The 22,555-nt window shown below is 43.5% G+C and overlaps 1 protein-coding gene and 1 non-coding gene across 6 annotated transcripts in view; both read left to right on the forward strand.

The window, feature by feature from the left end:
- EEF2K (eukaryotic elongation factor 2 kinase) overlaps window positions 1–17,735 on the forward strand; it is a 43,038-nt gene extending 25,303 nt beyond the window's left edge. For 3 of the 5 annotated variants that reach the window (XM_014521071.2, XM_014521072.2, XM_006026114.3), the window contains 10 exons: window positions 751–878; window positions 2,450–2,651; window positions 2,994–3,061; window positions 3,684–3,761; window positions 4,549–4,611; window positions 6,088–6,222; window positions 9,009–9,197; window positions 9,668–9,792; window positions 12,722–12,900; window positions 14,521–17,735. In XM_014521071.2, the coding sequence (XP_014376557.1) occupies window positions 751–878; window positions 2,450–2,651; window positions 2,994–3,061; window positions 3,684–3,761; window positions 4,549–4,611; window positions 6,088–6,222; window positions 9,009–9,197; window positions 9,668–9,792; window positions 12,722–12,900; window positions 14,521–14,630 (1,277 nt within the window). In that variant the 3' untranslated portion in view covers window positions 14,631–17,735. The remainder of the gene's footprint in view (window positions 1–750; window positions 879–2,449; window positions 2,652–2,993; window positions 3,062–3,683; window positions 3,762–4,548; window positions 4,612–6,087; window positions 6,223–9,008; window positions 9,198–9,667; window positions 9,793–12,721; window positions 12,901–14,520) is intronic. The other 2 variants (XM_025206983.1, XM_014521073.2) reach the window with 2 other exon arrangements.
- A 4,688-nt stretch (window positions 17,736–22,423) lies between these two features.
- Window positions 22,424–22,505, forward strand: TRNAL-AAG. Its single transcript has one exon. It is a non-coding gene; the product is annotated as a tRNA-Leu (tRNA).
- Window positions 22,506–22,555: the final 50 nt, after the last annotated feature.

Below are 22,555 nucleotides of genomic sequence, written 5' to 3' on the forward strand. Positions count from 1 at the left end.
TGGATAGAATGCAAACAACTAGGACATTTCCACACTCCCAGCTCTTGATATATTGTGTCCTTGGAGTGGGACGACACCCCCTTTGTCTGTGATGTGCTGGCGGAACAAGGGATCAACAATGGGATTGCTGGCCTTGATTCAGAGTACCTGATTTAAAAAGAGAAGTGTTTTCTGCTTCCTGCCAGCTAAATTGGGATACCAGGAAAGTAATGAAATTACCAAGTTTCCTGCAGTTTGAGAGGAATAATTCTGGCTGTTTAAATTCCTTGCTGAATCACAAGAATGGATTCAAGAAGAGAAGGTGTTGTAAGAGTCTCCTGTAGGGCTGTAAATTTAGCCCTGTTTCTCAGTACATTCATGTATTTTTATTGATTTGATACCACTTATGTCAGCTTTTGAGGATTTAACATTGTTACAGATGTCAAGACAGTTTATAGTGAAAAGCTCACAGATTTTAAAAAAGAAATTTTAAGAGCATGCATATGTGTGAAGAACCACCCTTTTAAGCTTGCAACTTTTCACAGTGAAAATGTCCTTTTTAAATTCATCTCTCTTCTTTTAACTGACAACCTTATAAGTTCTTGTATTTTTTCTAAAATCTAAAAACTTTCCAGAATGCAGTTATCAAAGCATCATGGCTACATGGATAATTTCAAGGACAGGGTTTTAGGGTTCTGGTTCCTAATGTCCCATCGATCATGTACAACTTAGGTAAAACCTTTCTTCACCAACTTCTTTCTATATCCTCAGGTGTACGGGGTATGGCCTTATTCTTTCATTCTCACTCCTGCAACAAGATTTGCAAAAGTATGGGACTTGCACCTTTTGATCTTTCATCCAAAGAGAAAGACGCCTTGGATCACAGTAACAAGCTGCTTGTAAGTGCTTGCTGCAAAAAGCTTAATAAAAGAGTATGAGAAATCTATAGTTACTTGAAAAAACCCTTGTAGAGCAACAGAAATCCCCAGAAAAGAGACCATAATTACAATGGTTTACTTCGTGTTGTGATGTAAAATGTAGCTGAGTTACTTTACACTTGGCCCCTGAACTGATGCTGTAAACTTAGTCAGCATGAAAACCCATAGCATATTTATCAGATACATGTTTAAGCATTCAGCCCTTAGGAGGTTCTGTAGATCCTGTGGATAAAAGGTAATTATGGAACAAAGGTTATATGTGCAGAATACAGTGTGGTGCTGTGCAGAAACACCTGAGCTCTCTTGGCCAAGGAAGCAGTTTCTTAGCAGAGCTAATTGGTTTGGGCAGGGCACCATGCTGAGTGGCTCTGTTGCTTCTGTTATGCGAGCTGCTTCACTTGATGCTATCTCGGGTATCTCTGCATGGTACTTCAGTGTGCTGCGTTAAAAAGCGAACAGTTGGATTATTTGGGTGCATCTAATTAGACACAAGTCCAGTTGTTAGCTAGGTGTGTTCTGTTTGATTGAAGGATGCAGAATCTGGTCTAAAACTTTGGAGTGAAATTCAGCCCAGTCAATTGTAAAATTCCTTCTGACTTCATGTAGTTCATCTTTTGGAGGTTTTAAAGCAAACATATATATGGAGGGGTGGATATCTGGGGCAGGGGAGGGTGCAGTGGTATAGATGTACTCTCCCCTTCTGCTGCTGTCCTCAACTGATTTGGATGCAAGGGGAGCCCTAGTGTCGTTTCTGTCCTGCATCAGCTCTAGGCTGTGGCTGCTCAGGGTGCCAGGTACAGCAGGGAGAAGCAGCAGTGAATGGGTTTTCTCTGTTTACACCTGGTGCACCCCCACTGTGATTCCTGCTAGTAGGGAGAAAGTGCTGAAAGGAGGAAGCCAACCCCCACTGTGGTTCCCAGTTGACACAAGCATGGGGAGCGAAGGAAGCACAGAGCCACCCCTGACCTACTCCATCTGTAGGCCCCGGGAAGCAGCTCTGCAGGGTTCCAGGCTCAGCTGGGAACAGTTTCAGCATGCAGGTTCCTTCTTGCAGCACCTGCTTCCAGCCAGTGGTGGACATGCTGGGAAGGGGTGACTGGGCACAAAGCAGGCTGGAAGGAGGAACCTATGCACTGTTGCATGCTGCATAGCTTCTCCCTGCAGCCCCCAGCAAGAGTAGCTCTTGTGTTCAACCCATGTCTGGGTCAGCTGGAGATGGTGGCAGTGGTAGTGGGTTGTCTCCCTCCTCAAGCACCTGATCCCAGCCCAGCTTCTGTGGAGCCCTTCTCAGCCTGGGAGCTCCAGCTACTCCTGATCCCCACCCCCATGTGGTTTGAGGGACAGTGTGCTGTGCCCTCCTTAGGAAATTCTACATCTGCCCATGCATACATGCAAGCCTATAAATGTATGGATGCACATGTAATCATCTGTCCACGTGCATGAAGCCATTGTTAAATACATGGTTTAGTGTGCACTCCTTATTCAGTGAAGAAAAGTGAGAATCATAGGACTTTCATATTGCTTCTCCTAAGGAATCTGCTCAGACAGTTGTACGTGGCACAGAGGAAAAATGTGGCAGCAACCGGGTGAGGACGATCTCTGGTAGTCGGCCTCCTTTGCTTTTCCGTTTGTCTGAAAACTCTGGAGATGAGAGCATGAGCGACATGGCATTTGACTCCTTACCCTGTTCTCCTTCCTCAGCAACACCTCACAGCCAAAAAATGGACATGCTCCGTAAGTCCAACTGTGTGTCTTTGCATATAACATTGTAAAACCAAGTTTGCAGCTCCTGGACATTTTAACAAAAACACTTCTTATTTTTTCAAGTGTTTGATTACTTACTTACAGAGTCTGATTTAATGCAGAAGTTCCATGTGCCCCTTTCTATGTCTAAATATTTCTGCTAAGTAATAATAAAACCCCAGCTATGTCTGTTTATAATTAATGATGTGCTCACTTCTTTGAGGTGCCTTCTTGAAAACACTTTAATGAAAGTCAGATTCCATTATGTAGCACTTCTGCCTGATACATGATCATCTATTCCCAGAATAATGAACAAAATGTTATTCTTCCTAGATTGGCCTGTGTTCAATGACGTGGATAATTTGGTTCACAAAGACCATGATCACCTTGATAACCAAAAGGTATGTGTGCTGCTGAGAGAGGATGAGTTCGCTGTTGCTTTAGTAAATGCACTGCCTCTGGACTTTATTCAGGAAAAAGAAAGCAAAGTCCTCTGTGTTCGGTGCTGCTGGTCCCATTGTGCATATTATATTTTCAATTTTAAGCAAAAAGAATATAATTTTTTCTTACTGTTCTTCCCAAAGTTCACTTACATCCAGTGAATTTTAATAGCAGCAAAGGTGTTTATGTGTATTCTTGCCCGAATGTCACCTTCTGGGGCTTTTGCAGGCTACTGTGGTATGAAAGTCTGACAAAATCCCTATTGATTTTTATATGTGTAGGCTGGGTAGAAAACCTCACCTGAAAGAACAACTACAGGCTTCTGCAGGTTATTTACCTAGCCTACCCAAGGCCATAGCAACAGGCATTGCAGCTGCTTCTTCACTGGCTACAAAACGTTCATGAAGAGATATAAGGACATGGGACTGGAAGAGACCAGCATGTTTATCCAGTACAGTCCCTTGCTATTACATTAAGTAATCCTTATCTTAAAAGCAGACAAGCTTCATGGAAATTGGTGCCTGTTGTATGAGGTTCTTGCAAGAAAATGCACTAGTGTTATGAAACTTTATGTTGTTGCAGGACTTTGAAAATGGTGGGGACAGTGGCTATCCCAGTGAAAAGAGAAGTGAGCTAGAAGAAATGGATCATCGAGAAAAGGTAAAAAGCTTTATTTTGGATTTCACAGTGGTCTGAGGCTCTCTCTCCCATTTTAAGGTGATTCAGTCAAAGAATGTATGTATGTGATTACATTCTGTCATCTTACTTTTGCAATGAATGAATGGAAAAAATATAGGAAAGATGTTCCTGTATATTCTAAAATAGATGGTTCAACTAGCATATTGTTTACAATTTGCTTTCAGGGAAAAGAGAATTTGCAACGTGGAATCTCCTACAAAATAATAAATGTGATTGCAATTGGTTCATATGGTGCTTTTTGAGGTCTGGAAGCATGTCCTGTAAAGGGTTTCCAATTATAATGGGACTCTCTGAGTGTGACTTTCAGCTCCTGATGTACTGCATATTATGTGGCCTGAGGTATTTTAGAGGTTAAGACTGCAGTTGGCCATTAATACACTGGTACAGAATTCTTATTTCTAGACTTTAAACTTGTAAATAGCTTTTTGGTTGGTGCCTAGTAAGTAAATGCAGCTCTGCTTCCGTGTGTGGTCAAACCATTTGCAAAAAGAGAAGTTTATCTTTGAGGAGGCAGAAAGAAGTGATGTTTTTGTTAGTTTAATAGAATAAATCCAGTTTGTGTGAATGATGTTTCGGCACTGTAAGTTTTACTAGCTCAACCCAGTTTCTTTTCTATAAAGCAAGTCACTGAAAAAAAAACAGCCTAAGCTGTTTTCATCATTAACGTAATTGGGAAGAAATTGTTTGTAGTCGTAGATGGTACACATCAGATGCAAATTAAATTATGTAAATCTTTACATTAACATAGGGCCATTCAAACTACCACCGAAGACAGGAATCTGATGAAGACAGTTTGGGAAGTTCTGCAAGGGTAAATAAAACAAATCTTTGCAGACGATAGTTAACCATTCTGGTCTCTTCTTTATGTTCCATCCCTTGTCATCTAATTTCACATTGCTACATCGGACCTTAATTTTCATTCCTTTTAATTGCTGATTAATATTTTACATTACTATTGACACCCATGTTCTTTCTCTTTTTTTTTTTTTTAATTTTTCAATTAGAGAAGTGCTGTTGTAAATAAAGCTCCCATGACCTCTAAAAACAGTCCCTGGAGTAAACCAGTGATTCTGCATGTATTTCCCACTGACATAATTTTCACTTTCTCTTGCATAACTAGATTTTATTTGCTTACCATGCTATATTTATTGTATTATGTCCTGTACATTGTTGGGTGATTCCTTTTTTTTAAAGCCTCCAGTTTTTGTGTGTCAAAATAGTTGTTACTGCTATATATTTTTTCTGGTGAAAATTTTTTTTTTGATATTTCTGAAAAACGCAACTCTTTCTATGATTATCTATTTATCATTTTTTTCCTATGGTTGTAAATTAAAAGAGAGGTTTTTCATAGCAATCATAAGTATTTTTAATTGTATTTAGGATTTCCAAACTCATTGCAAAATTTATGCAATCTTTGTTGTTGATGCAAAAAATAAAAACAACATTTATGGATTGAAATTCTACATCAGCAACATATATTAGAGGGTTCTCTTTAATAGATTTAATTTTATTTTGTGCTAATGGTACCCATGCACCCATGGATCTGAAAAATATACTTTCCTTAAGAAATTTTAGAGAAAATTCTAGTTTGGGTTGGATAAACCCAGTAAACACCAACACACATATTTGCCTAGCTAGTGTAGTGTTTTTAATCGGGTTTTTAGTTGTAGGTGTGTTGGGCTAAGGACATAGGCAGACAAGGTTCTTTGAGTAGATGTGATATCTTTTATTAAACCAACTGAGTAGTTGGAAAAAAGTTCTTAGCAAGCTCTCTGGTGCAGTCATCCTTCTTCAGGCATAGGGAGTCTCTGCTCTACTGAGACTCCAAGAAATGAGAGAAGACTTTAATTGGATATTTTTCATTTGTCCCTGAGCATAAGCAGTATTTCAAACGTTGTTATTTAAAGCTTCAGTCCTGCAAAACACTTAAGACCAGGCTTTGCTTTCAGCATGTGAGTATCCCTGGCACTATTCACATACTGAAGGTAAGCATGTGTTTTGCTTAATCTTGGCCTACATGTGTGCTTTGTTTTAGGTACTGTTATTTATGGAGGACTTCTTGCTAATTGAATTAGGATGATAGAAAAGGAGCTGCTTTGAGCTTTTGTTTAAAAAAGTGATTGCCTGTGCCTTTTTAAAACAGCATCCTAAATTAAAAACACTTGCTAATAAAACAATAGATTTAATGGACTCTGATTTCTGCTTGGTAATGTATGGAAGTAGCTTGGTGCCCTTTTATTTTCAAATACAAGGTATAATACACTCCTTCCTCCCCCACTTTTTTTAGGTTAGTGTAGAGAAATGGAATCTCTACAACTCTTCCAGAGTCCACATCCATAGACCATCCTGTGTCGCTGAGGAAATTCAACGACTCAATGCACTTCAACTTGAAAAGAAAATTGGGAAATCCATCCTGGGGAAGGTACCAATGGTTCTATTGATTGCTTTTTCTTTCCACTTGAAAAATATATTTTGTGAATTATTATTTGTATAGCAACCCCCTCCTCTTATCAAGCTAGGAAGTGTTCAGACAGAGCAGCAAAATACTGATATGCTGGGGGAGGGTCTGTTAGCCCTTGGGCCACCTGTCCTCTGGGGCAGTCTACATGAACCCCAAACATAGGATCCATATCCTGATACTCAAGGCAAGTTAGTTAATAAATTAGAGGTTGACCAAAGGGTTTAAAATACCTCAAATTGTGTGTAGTGAAATCCTGGCCTTACTGAGATGAATAGAAATTTGCCCTTGACTTCAGTGGAACCAATATTTTAGTTGTGCTAAGAAACCTTAGCACTTTTGGCAGATAGGAAAAGGAATGATGCATCTTTTCCTCTACCCTGAGGTGTCAAACATGTTCTCTGTTGGTCAGATCTGGTCCACAGAGCCTCTTAATCTGGCCCACCAGGCTACTGGTGGACACTGAAAGCTAGGTGTGGCCTGCGACAGAATCCTAAACCTTTGGCCTCATCTGGGCATGGCCATCAGCAACAAGCTTGGCCACCTCTGGACTTGCATCTGGACACACCCCTGGCACAGCTTTATGAGCACTCATGGTGCTCTGGTGTGGTGCCAGGGGACTGGAAAAGGGCCAGTGTGGTTCCCATTTTCAAAAAAGGGAGGAAGGAGGACCCAGGAAACTATAGGCTAGTTAGTCTTACCTCGATCCTGGGTAAGCTTTTTGAGAGAATTATCCTGGCATATGTCCGCAAGGGGCCAGCAGGGGAGATTATGCTTAGGGGCAACCAACACGAGTTCATTAGAGGCAGGTCCTGTCAGACCAACCTGGTGGCCTTCTATGACCAGGTCACAAAGTCCTTAGTCGCAGGTGTAGCAGTGGATGTAGTCTTTCTGGACTTTAGGAAGGCCTTTGACATTATCTCTTACCCCATTCTCATTAAAAAACTAGGGGACTGTGGCGTTGACACCTACACAGTCAATTGCGTTACTAACTGGCTGGAGGGCCGCACCCAGAGAGTGGTGGTGAATGGGTCTTATTCGAGCTGGAGGGATGTGGGCAGTGGGGTTCCGCAGGGCTCGGTCCTTGTGCCTGCGCTGTTCAACATATTCATCAGCGACTTGGATGAGGGGGGTGAAAAGCACCGTGTTTAAATTTGCAGATGACACTAAGATGTGGGGGGAAGTGGGCATGCTAGAAGGGAGGAATAGGCTACAATCGGACCTAGACAGGTTACAGGGGTGGGCAGATGAGAACAGGATGGGTTTCAACACTGACAAGTGCAAGGTGCTACACCTGGGGGGGAAGAACCAGCAGCATACCTACAGGCTGGGGAACTCCCTTCTTGTCAGTGCAGAGGCAGAAAAGGATCTTGGGGTCATTATTGATGCCAAAATGAACGTGGGCCAACAGTGTGGGGACGTGGTCAGGAAGGCCAACTGCACCTTGTCAAGTTCTGGGCGCTGCACTTCAAGAGGGATGTGGACAGCATCAAGAGGGTCCAGAGGAGGGCCACTCTCATGATCAAGGGGCAGGCCCTACGAGGAGAGGCTAAGGGACCTGAACCTGTTCAGCCTCCACAAGAGAAGGCTGAGGGGGGATCTCGTGGCCATTTACAAACTAGTAAGAGGGGACCAGCAGGCATTGGGGGAGTCCCTGTTCCCCTGAGCACTACCAGGAGTGACTAGAAATAACGGTCACAACCTGGCAGAGGGTAGATTCAGACTAGACATCAGAAGGCGCTACTTCACTGTCAGGGCAGCTAGGATCTGGAACCAACTTCCCAGAGAGGTGGTGCTGGCTCCTGCCCTGGGGGTCTTTAAGAGGAGGCTAGACGAACACCTTGCCAGGGTCATTTGACCCCAGTATTCTTTCCTGCCATGGCAGGGGGTCGGACTTGATGATCTACTCAGGTCCCTTCCAACCCTACAAACTATGAAACTATCTCTGGACCCCTTGGTGCTGCTGCCACAGGTGCCAGTGACACCTACAATAGTCCTCATGCCTCTGGCTCTATCTGGTGCCCACAAGGAAACTATCCCATAATCTGGATCTGGCCCAGGGCCCTAGGTGAATTGGACACCCCTGCTCTACCCCCAGCAGCATTTGTAAAGAGATGTAAGCTACAGCTTCTATGAACCAGATCCTCTCCTGTTTGCTAACAGAGCCTTAGAAGCAGGAAGTTCTAAACCTGACTTCCTGTAGATCACATTTGCTCCTAGACTTGGGTCCTACCATTACAGCAGTTTTAAAGGCCTTAAGGTACCTAACAGATCCACTGAGACATACAACTGTCCTCTGAATCCTAGTGGGCTGACAGAGTTCCACTAAATTACAGTTCGAGGTAGGTTAATGAGGGGAAAATTGATGTAACAGCTGCCAGCTGTATCTTTTAGCCCAGGCAGTTGAGGCTCATAGACTGCTTTGTTACCCTTCCACTAGCAGTGAACAGAAAATCACACTGTGTAAGTGGTTTATACTACTGTTTGCCACTTGTGTATGTTCTGTCTGTTTGTACCCTGGATTGTCAAATAGCCCACATCATATGAACTTACTTTGCTCTTGCATACACATTTGCTAAGCAGTTAAGTCCCTGGCTAATTTTAAGCTTACAAGTAGACCTATTGAAGTGAAGGAGACAGGTGCCAGGCTGAAAGATAAGCATGTGCATAAGTGTTTTGCTGAATTAGATCAGCACTTTTTATGTGTGCTCAACTTTTCTCTAAGTGGCATCCTACATGCTGGGTTGCAGGTTCACTTGGCCATGGTCCGCTACCATGAAGCTGGACGATTCTGTGAGAAGGATAAGGACTGGGATCAGAAAACTGCTCTCTTTCACCTGGAGCATGCTGCAGATTGTGGGGAGCTGGAAGCCATCGTTGGGTTAGGACTCATGTATTCCCAGCTGCCACATCACATTCTTTCAGAAGTCACTTTAGAGGTAAACAAAAACTCCCAAAATGGAGACCAATCATATGGCATCTTTTGTGTTCTGCGTTGACAAAAAGATAGGAGAATCATGCCCAGAGACTATAATAATATTATACGTTTTACACATTTAGAAATCCCAGACCTTCACCTGAAAAGAAGGGTGATCCCTTGTGGCTAAGCTCTAGGACTAGAAACCAGAAAGCCTGGTTCAGATCCTGGCTTTGCCACAGATTAGTTGTTTGACCTACTTTGAAGTCATCAAGGTACACATTTTCAAAAGTGGTCTCTGATTTTGGGTGCTTCCATTTTTGGTGTCCAGCTTGAGACAGACTGGATATGAATTTCAGAAAGTCCTGAAGGCTCGTAATTCCTGTGGAACTGATGTGATGGGGGCTCCACCAGCAGCTGGGTGAAGAAATGCATAGTGGAATGTTAGTGTTATCCATTTTAGTGGGGTTTTTTCTGCTTTTACCTTAATAGGACACAAAGGAAAACAGAACAAAAGGATTTGATTATTTACTAAGGGCTGCAGAAGCTGGAGACCGGCCTTCCATGATTCTGGTAGCAAGAGCATACGACACGGGTATAAATCTTGGTGCAGACAGGTATGGTGTAGCAGTATCCATGTGTGCAGTACACACAAGTGAACAGTGAACTGCATGTGGAATGCTTGACCTCACATATAGAAGATGTTTTTATTTTGGAGCTTTCATTTATATTCGTATTACCTTCATTATTGTTTACTGAAGTTAATAGAGGTATTTCACTGGTATAAGTGATTTGGGACTGCAACGTTTTGTCAACACAAAGAGGAATGTTTACAAACTGAGAGCCATATTCTTCCTATGTGCACGTCCCATCAATGTGAATGGAGGCTGGATGTGCATTTTTGAGTTTCTGTTACATTCAGGATGTCTCTGTAGGCTTTTATTTTATCTGGAGAAGTACGAGAGAAGCCAAACTATACACTGGTTTCTTGGGATGTTATCAGTGAGGCAGGATTAACAAGAGCAGCTACATACAGCAGAGAATGCACAAACGTACTCCCAGGTGGTGAGGTCTCGGGGTTTGAGGTAAGTTCCAGACTCCTACACTTCTGCCTCTGTGTAGGAGTTTTACACAGGTATACAACTTGGGTTCAAATTTCTGTATTCCCTACCCATTCCTCTGAGATAAGGATCTCTTGGCTAATGCAGTAGGAAGCAGGGGAAGTCATGGCCTGTGACTTTAAGAGCTTAAATGGTACTTTTGCAAGCCAACGCCTTGTGGTGAACTTCACTTTTGTTTATGTTAAGGCTTACTGATGGTGATGCCTTTCTCCTGTGAAATTGGTGGTAAAACTACCTTGGACCCCAGTGGAAATACATTTGCGTTTTTAAAAGGAAGGATCGCTGGAGAAAATTAGTACAAGAGACATTGTCAGCATGACCTGCAGTCGTTTAACAATGAATTAAAATAATGTTGGGTGCTGTACCTACTCCTAAATTATTTTATGCTCACATTTTTCTATTTTAAAAAGCAATGTTTTTTCCCTCCCGTTACTGTAAGAAACATCCAGCAAAAGGGAAACAGATGGATTCATACAGGGGAAATAATGAAACAGTCATGAAAAAAGTGCTATTGAATGTACAAGTGTGTGTGTGTGTGTGTGTGTGTGTGTGTGTATAAAGAATATCCATTTTTAATGAATGTCAATCATCATAATCTTTCTCATTGTCACCTATAACAATAGTAGCAAAAAGAATTCATGTTAGAGTGCAGTTTTTAAGGCCTTTTAAATCCAAGATGAGTTGAAATTTAAGGGAGAAAAACGTCTTAAATTGGCAAATCTTTTTTTTTTCCACATGGCATACACTGTCATTCTAAATTTAAAATGACTAATCCCATTTTGGACCACTTCAGTGACAATATATTTTTGTGGACAGAATGAAGTAAAGCCCATGAAATTCAGAGTTTAGAATTGAAAAAAGTGACACAGAATTGATTTTAGCAAGGTGGCCATGACCTGAAGACATGTGATTTGCAAAATGCTAACCAGCTTCTGCTTACTGATTTTTGTAAGAACTTTTTGTTTATTTATTTATAATATTAGACCAGTTTTCTGAACACAGAAGATGATGGATTAGGGACTTTGTTCCTCTTTCTGTTGCTTTATTAGTAATATCAGTCTTAGAATAGGACAAAATGTTATATCTATTCATCTCAGAATCCCAGGGGATCAGATTGCCTGGATATGAGGGGCAATTATTATACTCTCCCATAATCTAGTAACCAGCCAAATTCTGCACACTTTTGATGACAAAATGAGGTGCCATTCAGTGGGCACGTCTACACATGTGCTTTAACGTGCAGTAGCCTATTTTACTGTGCATTGGAGTGTCATGGCAAAAAACATGCTAATATGCTAATGCACAGTAAAATTAGGCTACTGTGCCTTAAGCATCACTAAAAAGTATGCACTTTTGCTACTGCACATTAGGGTAGCCTAACGCACTTTTAGTTAGTACCTCACATAAGAGGTACTAAACTTAATGTGCAGTAGCAAAAGTGAATTAATTAAAAAATCTTCATGGTAGGATTTTCCTTTTTTGTTTCTTGTTTTTATTTCATAGGTTTTGATCAGCAATAATCACTTAGCAAAGCTGGTCTTTAAATTATTACTAGGGCTTTATAACTAATATCTCATGGAAATAAATGAAGCACTCACACCCTTCCCAGCTGTTTTTGATAAAGCTGTCTGAAGACTTAGGCAGACCTCACCCCAATGATTTGAAATCTACTCCCAGCTTTAATGTTTTTTTCAAATGTATAAAGACCAGAGGTGTAACTCTTACCTTTTAATAACATCTCAAGTTCTAGTGCACAGGAAGGCAGCCTCCAAAGCCAGGATTAACTTGCTGAACCAGAACAGCCTGGTAGTTCATCCCTGTGAATCCCATGCAAAGTGACTTCAGCCACTTTCATTATAAGAGCTGTGATGCAGATTCCGTGGCACTGCCTACACATTTCCGTGCAAGCTCGTGGTTAAGCCCTTTGTAGATAGTATCAGGTCATTCAGCACTGTGCCAAACTGAGCCCTGTAACTCCAGAGTAAAGTACCTCCATTTTCCATATATTACAGGGTTGCCTGTCCTTTTAAGAGGTTGCAGCTAGCCCTGTGGACTAGTTGCTGTTGTGCAGAGGCTACTGATAAGGTAATGGCCCACTGGGAACTTAAAAACCTTAAAGAGAAGAGCAGCAGGTTAGCATACGGTGTGGGAACAGTTGTGAGCCAGAGGAAAGTGGTAGGTTGAACTGCTGACACTGTGGAGGAGCCAGACTGCTCCGCTAAGGCCAGAACCACAGGGGTCCCCTCGTGGTGTCCAGGACAAAACAATAGGATTTGTTTGCTTATTTGTTTCAAGACTCTTTTTTTTTATCTGTGTAGACTACCTGAAGAGCTAGCTCCTCAGGGAGCAAAAGCCCTCTTGGAGAATCCCACAGACAAGGCAGCCTACTTACACTATTGTAATTCTTTTTCTTTTGATACATCAGAGTACAAGACTGGAAGGAAGCCCTTCACTGGTATAATGCTGCACTCAACATGACTGACTACGATGAAGGGGGTGAATACGATGGAACTCAAGATGAGCCCCGATACCTGCTCCTGGCGAGGGAAGCTGAGATGTTAATGACAGGACAGTTCAATCTGGACAAGGATCCACAAAGATCAGGTAGGTCATGGTCTTGGACAAGTCTTATTGGTGGATTGGTATATTTAACCATGTTCTGTACATCTTCTTTTCCTAAGGGGGGAACCGTGTACATACAAAAGATGACAGATGGCTCAGAGACCTCACGAGGAGTATTGCATTTTACTGGTTAATACAGCAAATTCATCTGACCTGAAGCCAGCCACTAGCAAAGCTTTCCAGCAGCATTTTAAGTGTCACCTGGCCTGTACCTGGATACGTTCAAATGTGAAGTGAAAGCAGCTTCAAATACTTTATAACCAAGAGAGATTAGGATATCCTTTTGGGAGTGGAGGGACATGAGCCAGCCTCTCTCTCCTGTTCATTGTTGTGTGCAAGGCCAAGCAGTCAGGTCTGCTATTGGAAGTGAGAGAGATGGAGAACGCAAAGGGGCAGGGGAGAAGCTGGGGCTTAAACACTGATGAGCTGTTTGGCACTGTCAGGGTTTGGGCAGGGCAGACATTTAAGTGCCATGTGCTTGTAGGGGTCTCCGAGATTAGACAGCAGTTAAGTGAGGATTATGTTTTGGCTGCTGCTCCCTAAATTGGCAGTTAGACATCTAAATCCCATGGCAGATATGGGAACCACTGAAGGCAAGAGTTCCTAAAACCTGTAAGCTTCCTCTGCTTACCAGCCCCCAGATCCAGTTAGGCACTGGCTGACCCTCAAGTTCGAACAGCTGGGTATTAACCAGTGTCCCCTGCTTTAGAGATGAAACTAATGGCCTCATCTAATACAAGGTAAAACTGAAGTCAGCAGAATGTGAAATACTGTTGATGCAATAGACCAGCATTTCTCAACCTGTGGGTTGTGACCCAAAAGGTGGTCACAAAAATATATGACAGGGTTGAAAACAAAATTAAAAAATGGATCAACAAACTTAAAAAAAATAATTCTCCTTTGAAGGAGAAAAATGTGGGAAACTGGCTTTTCCCTTGCAGGCTGGCAGAGTTCCAGTCTGCAAGGGGCTGCTTGGAACCCCCCACCTGCCCCACACACTGTGGGGCTGGGATCTGGGGGTGGGGGACAGCAGGTCGGGAGTGAGGGGCACTGGCCACTTATGTTTACAAATGGGTCCTGGTACAAAAAAGGTTGAGAACCACTGCAATAGACAATTGGATATGCAAGTTCTGATCCTGCAGAATAGTGAGTCTTGAATGATAAGAGTACAGAGCACCCTTAACTTCAGTGGGAGTTGAGGGTGCCTGGCACCCTACATGATCAGATCCTGAGCGCATGGGATAATCTTGATGTTTTCCATCGGTTCAATATTATTTGATGTTTTGTGGTTTACAGTCCCTTGGACTCTTTTAGCCAGCTACTGACATATTGCATTTATGATCCTAGATAGCATATCAGAAAGTAACTCAGCTGCTGTAGCAGTACTTTTCCATGTTGCTTTGAATTCCAGTGTTGTGGGCTGGTGAAAATAGCCAGAGCTGCTTTGATCTCTATGGAGTTGCATGAATTTATGCTAGCCAAGAGTCTGGCCCAGAAATGTGACCTCCATTTCTTTGCTGCTGCTTTCATACCCTTCATTTCTTCCAGACATGCAGAAGCTATTTTCTTTGTCATAGTCTCATGATTCTCTTTGTCTTCTAGGTGACTTGTACACAGAAGCCGCAGAAGCAGCGATGGAAGCCATGAAGGGTAGACTGGCAAATCAATACTACCAGAAAGCTGAAGAAGCTTGGGCACTGATGGAGGAGTAAAACGTCAAACAAGGCAGCTCTTGTACATAAAAATAATCTTTTTTATCAACTTTGTTTGCAAAAACAATGTGTTTTTATGTGTTGTTTATGGATCTGTGTTTTTTGCATTTTAATTTTTTAACTTTATCCTGAGGGGGAAAAATTAGCCAAATGTAGGTTTGTACATTTGGGGGTGCTGTTGTGTACTTTTACCTGCATTTCAGAGCTACCGTATCTAGGAGCTTGACCTTTTATATTTTTTTTTTACTCTTAGGCCTGAGGGATCCTTATTTTGTTTGAGAAAAATGAAGCTGATGTTAATTTAAGGTGCACATTTTTTTGTTTTATGCAGTTTATTCCTATATTTATTACTATATTATGTCTCCTTTCCACAAAAAAAATCACATTTCTAAATCCCAAGCACTTTTTACCATTATCTGGTGCATCTCAAAGCAAATCTCAATTTTTGTCAACAAACCTCAAGAATCCCCCTTTCTGAACATGTGGAATAGACCCAAGAACTGAATTCCATTAGTCATGCTCCTTAAATGCAGTTCTGATCTGTGAAAATGGCATATGGATGCTGTTTGTTCTTCCCAAAGGGATTCAAGAACTATCTTTTTATTTCTAAATTGGTAAGATTTGTTTCTTCTGAAAGTCGATGGTTTCCTGGTGTCTCGCTCATCATTAACAATGCTGTTCTGCTGCCAAAACGTTATTAATTCTCTGGATGAGGCAGAAGCTGAAGTGAAATCCTGCAGTCCCACCCAAACCTATATGCCCTCTTGAAAGGAGTAAAAACTTGAATCAGTCAACACAATATAACCCCAAATATACCCAGAGAACAGGCCTACCAAATAGAAAGGTGCCATTTTTACAGAGCAGAACCACACTTTAAAATGAATATGATAGAATCTTAGTTCTATTAATATCGGTGGCCAAATCCCATTAATTTTGAGAAGGCCACAATTTTGTCCATAGGAAATAGAGATTTTTTTCCCAACATTTTCTGTTTTCTCTTCTTATTCTAATACAGTAAGTGTAGTTGCATAGAATCCTATTAGATTCTTACAATACGCTTCCAATAGCATAAAGTAACAAAGTCTGTATCATATTGATTTCTTGTTATTAGTTATTGTTACAGTGACATCTCCATTCCCAGTGCAGCTTGATTGTCTTACTTCAGTATTAAGAAATAGTTGAGAAGGGTATTTCTGTAGAGGGACATTTAGAGAGGTTATAGAAATTGAGATGCAAATACTTTTACTACCTCTCCATACTAAAACAACTTCATGCTTGACACTCATGTGCTAGATACTGTAGGAGAGGTTTGAGCTGTTCATTGAAGAGTGCATTCAGTCTCAGTAAATTCCAGATTGTGCTTAATAATAGTTTACTAAATACTGTCCATAAAGGTACGAAGCTCATTGTCTGTGGTAATGAGTCGCATTCTCAAATTCTGCAGTGGAACCTGGCCACCTGTTGCAGTTTACAGCATCATCTCAAAAAGAACCTTTGTTTTTCATGTAAAACAGAGAACTTTTTAAAAATCTCGTTCCTGTTTATTGTAGAAAAGCATATTTGTCTCCCAGTTGCAAGAAAAATGCATACTGTCCCTGAGCACTAGTTTTTGTGTCCTGTTTACATAATCCCCAGATAGTAATGGGAGCACGAGAGTATTTCAGCAGTAGCAGTATAAAAATAGCATGAAATGGAATCTTATTTTGAGTTCAGAGTTGTATTTCTAGACTCCAGTGGCACCTGAAAAACACCTGGTTCTGTTTCTTTCTCTTGTTTATCTGTAGTTCTGATTTTGAACTGTTTAAGACTGACTCACTGCTTAGTATCCCCATGACCCTTTAATGATCTCCTAAGTGGGTAGGTTAATGCACATACAGAAAGAAAGAGGGGGGAGGGTATCACTGTTAAGGTTGGTATGTGTTAAATCACGTTCATTGCTCTTCCTCGTTTTTAGACCCTGAATGGGCTTAGGCAAGAGCTAGGCACAGACCTGCTAAGCATCGTCAAAATGGGGCACTCTCCTGCAAGAGCAGTGATAGAATTTCCAGGTATCTCAGCAATTCTAGAGTTACCAGCTGTGATACCCCAAGTGTTGAGGCATCTCCAGGGTTAGGAAGTAGTGGAGCAGGGTTTTTCAGTGCGACAAATTTGGACTCTGGTATGTAAAATGCATCTAAGTTCCACTTTCAGTGCCTAACCGCTTTCAGGTTCTGGTCCTTTGTTCCCTCCTGCTGGGAAGCAGGGTCAGTAGTAAAATGCTGGCTCTCCCTGACAGGCAGTGGTACCCTTTGATTCTGAAGATGATGCAACAGTGACACAAAAAAAGATTTAAAAAATGTGCATAAGTAGCACACTGTAGACACTTACATAAGTAATAAGTACATAGTACAGATAGAGAATGTATGTTTTCATGTACAGGTAATCAATGTGTTTTTTTTTCTTTTAAAAAAATAATCATTTAACTGGCACACCAGCCCTGTATGGGGAGGGGAGGAGGCTCAGGTGTGTAAGTCCAAAATAAAAAGATAGGCTCAAGAGTGTCATAATTAATGCTTTTTGGCACACAGCTGAATTCTGTAATTTCTTCATGGAGCTAAGATGGAGCTAGATGTACCACATTGTGGACAAGATGTTGCAATTGGTAATAGTTTGTCTTCAAAATACTACTTTTTTTTAGTGATTTAGACTGTTTCCTAGCTCATGATTAGTTATATAGCTGTGCAATAGACAAGACTGTCAATGATTTTTAAATGAAATGTATGTTTACAGAAATATGCACAACTTATTTTATGAAATTCCTATAAAGAGAAAAATGTATGTATTTGAAAGACTTTTTGGAATGACCTGGCCACAGGCTGTATTTTTAATCTATTCACAGTGAACAAATAAAATATATTTTTTAAAAAATGTGAAAAAAATATTTGAGGCCTAGTCCTGCAGAAAAGCTTCCGTTGACTTCAGCAGTAGCATCACCTGAGTCACAGCAGCAGGAGCAGAGACCTTTGCATGTAAGAAATGCTCATTTTGATTGCTTGCTTCACTTACTCATGATTTAGTTCCTCTGGTTTTATTTTGCTTGGTCAAATAAAGTTATTCCTTTTGTCACATTTTTTAAGTAGAGTATCATTGTATTTTTGGGGTTGTTTACATTAGCATAATAATTTACTGTTGCAAGTTCTGAAATATTGTGTATGTTAGTTTTATTATTTCATCACTGATCCCAGCTGCTTTACAGTCAGAAAAAAGTGAACGGAGACAAATTCAGTACATTTTTGAAGAAGTGGAATACTTTCCCCAGGTGTGATGAATGTCTGACATGCAATTTATATTTGCACGCATATGCTGTAGATATAATAATAAAATATTTAAGGTCAAATTTCAAAACCCTAACTTGGGAGTCTTCCTTACATGGCGGTAGTCCAACCTTTGTGTAGTACTGAAGCCAAGTGTTTTCTGTCTGAGTAAAGAAAGCAAGATTTGAGGCATGGCTGACAGATTTTTGTGCTGGTTTTTTTTGTGATCATTGTGATATTTGGTTCCTTTTTACCAATATGACTTATTCCCCTTTCTGTACAGAAATGCGTTGTACTCCTGTAACTACTCTTTTACTTTTGTAACTGTCTGTACACTGTGAGAATTGTACTGCTTAACAACCTGGGTATACTTAAGGTGACACGCCATCGTCCCATGGCAAAGGCACCTAAAGTAATGGGATTTTATAGCAAAAGAACCCTATGTCTGTGTGGGACTGGATGTTTGTGACATGGTAGGCCTGATGGTCTGAACATGTCTGTCTGCTGCCTCAAAAATGTAGGATGTCCTTGGGAAGATGCTTATGTGCTTCCCTCCCAGGAGTTCCTGCTGCCTCCATTGCTTGACAGATGCCAAGATGCATTTCCTCAGCTTTCCCCACGTTCTCTCTGGAGGGCTTTTTCTGTTTCCTCCTGGCCATCAGCCTTGCTGCTACTGTTGAAAATGTCCTACTCAAGGCTACTGTGCTCAAGGACACTGATAAAAAAAGATAAGGATCCTGTATTTACAGCAGTAGCAGGAAAGGAAATGTGACTGCATTATCTGGGCTGGGGAGAATGTCCTGGGGAAGAAATGTGTACTGGGAGAAAAAAGAGGAGAAAATGCAGCACTTTCCAGAGCTCCCTTTCCTGACTACTGCTCTGGCCTTAGCATCAGCTGTGCTGGCAGTTGAATAGTGGCTGTCTGAGGAGAGGTTGTGGAGGTTTTAGTATCTCTGCCTTCTTATCCTCACAGAAGGAGTATCCTCCTCTTTGATGCAGGGTGTGACGGTTTCCTCCTTGAGTTCCCTTTGAACATTGTCCCTTGAAATGCTCACTTCCAGGAGCAGGTCTAGAGGCATGGAGCACCTTGAAAAAGGGATGCATCGTGGGTGTCACTTGGCAGGACGACTCAAGCTATTTGCTTGCTGAAGGGCCTTGGCCTTGGCCCAGAAATCCGCCTTGTAGCCCTTTGCTTGCACGCCCTCCACATTTGCCCTGTATACAGTGTGGTTCCCCAGGAGCAGGGCTTGGACAGGCCCTTCTCCCACAGGCTGAGGAAATCCAGCACCTCCTTCCTGTGCCAGGCAGGAGCACAGGGTTTGGATCTGTGTTTGTCCTTTATAGCAGCTTTACATGGCATGTTTGTCTGCTTGCATGTGCATGCTACCAGGGGCTGAGTATGTCCCAAAATTGTAGGATTTAGAGGGAGGGATTTAGACATGAGACACTGGAATTGCTTTGGGATAGCTGCTAGACCTGGCACAAGAAAAGGACTGTCCACACATACTTCCTGTCAGCTGCCACTGGTATTTGGGGAAGCTGACAGAAATCTGTGACTTTGCTACCATTTAGGCACTTTGTGCACAGATGTGCACGCTGTTACTGAGAGAAGTGTTGACCAGGCTGAAACTGGTGCTTGCTGTACTCTTTCCAGCAGGAGTCAGTGGTGCCTGCTAGTGGCACTTCCAGAAGATGATGGGCTGTGCTCTGACCAGGGAGTTAACAAAGCACGACCCTGCTTCTGGGCAATAGAGGAAGACAGTGGAGTACAGACAGGCTGGAAGGAACAGGACAGGGGATTGTGGGACTGATGATAGAGGAGGACTTCCTGCACACAGCTATGCTGCAACCATAGAGTTCAGACGTGGGTAGCACCTGTGGGGTACAGCCTGTGAAGCCATAGATTATGGACTCATCTTGCACTCACCCTGGGATGCAGGTGTATTGGTGACTGGGTGAATCAGTCATGGGACAGGCATGGGCACAGGCCCAAGCTCACGGTGAAGTTCAGTGTAAACACACGCATGGGCATGTGGCCAGGGGAGTTGACCTAACACCTGCTCTTCCAAGAAGCCCTATGGATCATTAGTGATCACTCAGTCTGGGTCTCAGCTGAACATCCTTTCCAAGGGATGAAGGGCTCTTAATCCCTAGTTGCCCTTCCCAGGGGCAGATCAATTTTCCATCATCCTCTGAGAGGATTACAATGGGTACATCTACGTGTGTGCTTTAATGCGCAGTAGCCTATTTTACTGCACATTAAAGCAGTGCATAAAAAACTCTGCTATTATGCTAATGCATAGTAAAATAGGCATTATGCGCTTGTGTGAAAAGTGTTAATAATCTGGGAGCAATTTGCTTTAAAGTAAACTCCTGGGTATGCGGCTACACATGCAGGGATGCAGAAGCAGATCCTAACAGCAGACTGCTCCCACATCCTGTGGCCCTGCACTGGGCCTCTGCAACGGCCAGGCGGAGCTCTAGGCCCCCACTCCCCATGCTGAAGTGGGAGCTGGCAGCTCCAGCTGCCAGGGAGCTCCCCAATAAGGATCTCCCAGTCCCCACTCCCAGGCAGGCAGTACATAATAAGTAAGTAAGTAATCTTGACTGTTTGCTACTTGCATTTGCAGGTAGCAAATATACTAGTGATTAGAGCAAATTACTGTTCAATAAGCATCTGCACATGTAGATGGTGACACATGCAGTAATTAGCCCTAATCTTAAGTAAAGGTGTCCAGTGTTACCTAAAACGCATGCATTTGTGCTACTGCACATTAGGACAGCCCAATGTGCTTTAATTGAGTACTTCACTTTGAAGGGTGCCTGTACACGAGCCTGGAGGCCACTTCAGTGCGTTGTAAGTAATTGCCTGTGCTGGAACGTGGCAATGACTGTGTTCCAGCAGCCTCCCACATCTTGCGTGTTGTGTCCCCTCGCTTCAAAATGGCAACAGGGGAGCGTGAACTAAAGCTTGTTAAATGGGCTTTAGTTCAAATGCCCCTGCTGCCATTTTGAAGTTCAGGGACACTGATACAGAAGCTGCTATGGCACTTTAATTAGAGCGTGAGCTGCTCTAATTCAAGCTCCTCACCCCGCAGAGCATGTGTAAAAGTGCCCCAAGGTGCTAAATTTAATGCGCATTAGGAAAAGTGCAGTATTGTATGCATAGGTGACTCATAAGGAGGTATGGGGGGGCACATGCCCCCCCTGAGATTGGCTGCCGCTTGCCACCCTCCCCGCTGCCACCACCGCAGCTTCTGCGGGCAGTCGCCACTTGCTGCTGCTGCCACTGGTGACTTCTGCAGGCGGCCACCAATTGCTGCTTGTCACTGCTGGCTTCTGTGGGCAGTCACCCATCGCCGCTCACTACAACCCCCCCCTGCCACTGACTTCTGCGGGTAGTTGCCACTCGCCACCCTGCGGCTGACACTGCCGCCTACAAATTGTGCCCCCCCAGTCTCAGAAGGCACCAGTCCTTCATGAATGTACATATAGGTGCACCCAGCTTTAGGCAGCCCACACTGCTATTATTGGGTCTGGGATACTGGTAACAGAAATTGGCCTATCGTGCTGAAAGCCCAACTCCACCATGGCAGGAAGTACAAGTATGACGGGCCTTGGGGGCATGAAATGCCAGAGCTGGAGACTTTTCAGAACAGCGCCCCCGAACAGCAGCTGGGTCCTTGTGGCAGACGAGTGACGGGAAAGTTTGGCTCCCAGTGGCCTCTGCCCAGCGCCCGTGAGAAATGCCAGGAGGTTACTCCCACTTTGGCATGAGTGACTGGTGCCTCCTGAATCTGGGGGGGGCACCTGCAGAAGCTGCCGACCCTGTCAGGGAGGGCACCGGCCCTACTGACAGCATCAGTGTTGGCCCTTGAGGGGGGCACATGCACCCCCGTGCACCCCCTACCAGTCGCCTCTGCCCTTTGCGTGTGCGTGTGGTCTGTGCACTGCCTCCAGGAGACTTTCTGGCCCTCTACCCATGGGCATGAGCCTGCCCCTCCCTGTGCCCCACATCCAAGCGTAGCCAGTGGCACGCACTCCCTGCGCCTCAGTTTCCCCCAGCTGCAGAAGCGCTGGCACTGTACACAGGGCGCCAAGAAAGAAAGGACAGAGCCAAGGAGCCCTTGCATGTGAGCAGCACCCCAGGGAGCACGCCCTGTTTCCCTTGAGTGTTGGCCCTAGGGGGCCCCCGGCTCTGCTCTGCCCCGTGCACAGAGGTGGGTCTCCGGCTGCCGCGGCAGAACGCGGGTGGAGGCGCCGCGGATGAAATGGAACAAGGCCCGGGCTGAAGTTAGCAAAACTCAGGGGATCACAGCACAGCCTGGGGGCTGCAAGGGGACGGAGGCAGCAGGGGCACCGGGGAAACCCGGACAAGCTCAGGCTGTCTCAGCGCAAGGGGAAATGCGGACAAACGCCGGTGGAGCAAAGCCTTGGCCACGCTGCCGCTAGAAGGGGACACAGAGATAAGTGGGCCGCAGCAGATAGCCCCACCATCTCGGTAGCGTGGCCGAGCGGTCTAAGGCGCTGGATTAAGGCTCCAGTCTCTTCGGGGGCGTGGGTTCGAATCCCACCGCTGCCAGAACGTTTTGTCCCTGCGCTCTTTCCAGGCCGCTCCACAGCGCCGCCTGC

The sequence above is a fragment of the Alligator sinensis genome, unplaced genomic scaffold (assembly GCF_000455745.1).
Source record: "Alligator sinensis unplaced genomic scaffold, ASM45574v1 scaffold330_1, whole genome shotgun sequence".
In the NCBI taxonomy this organism is placed as follows: domain Eukaryota; kingdom Metazoa; phylum Chordata; order Crocodylia; family Alligatoridae; genus Alligator; species Alligator sinensis.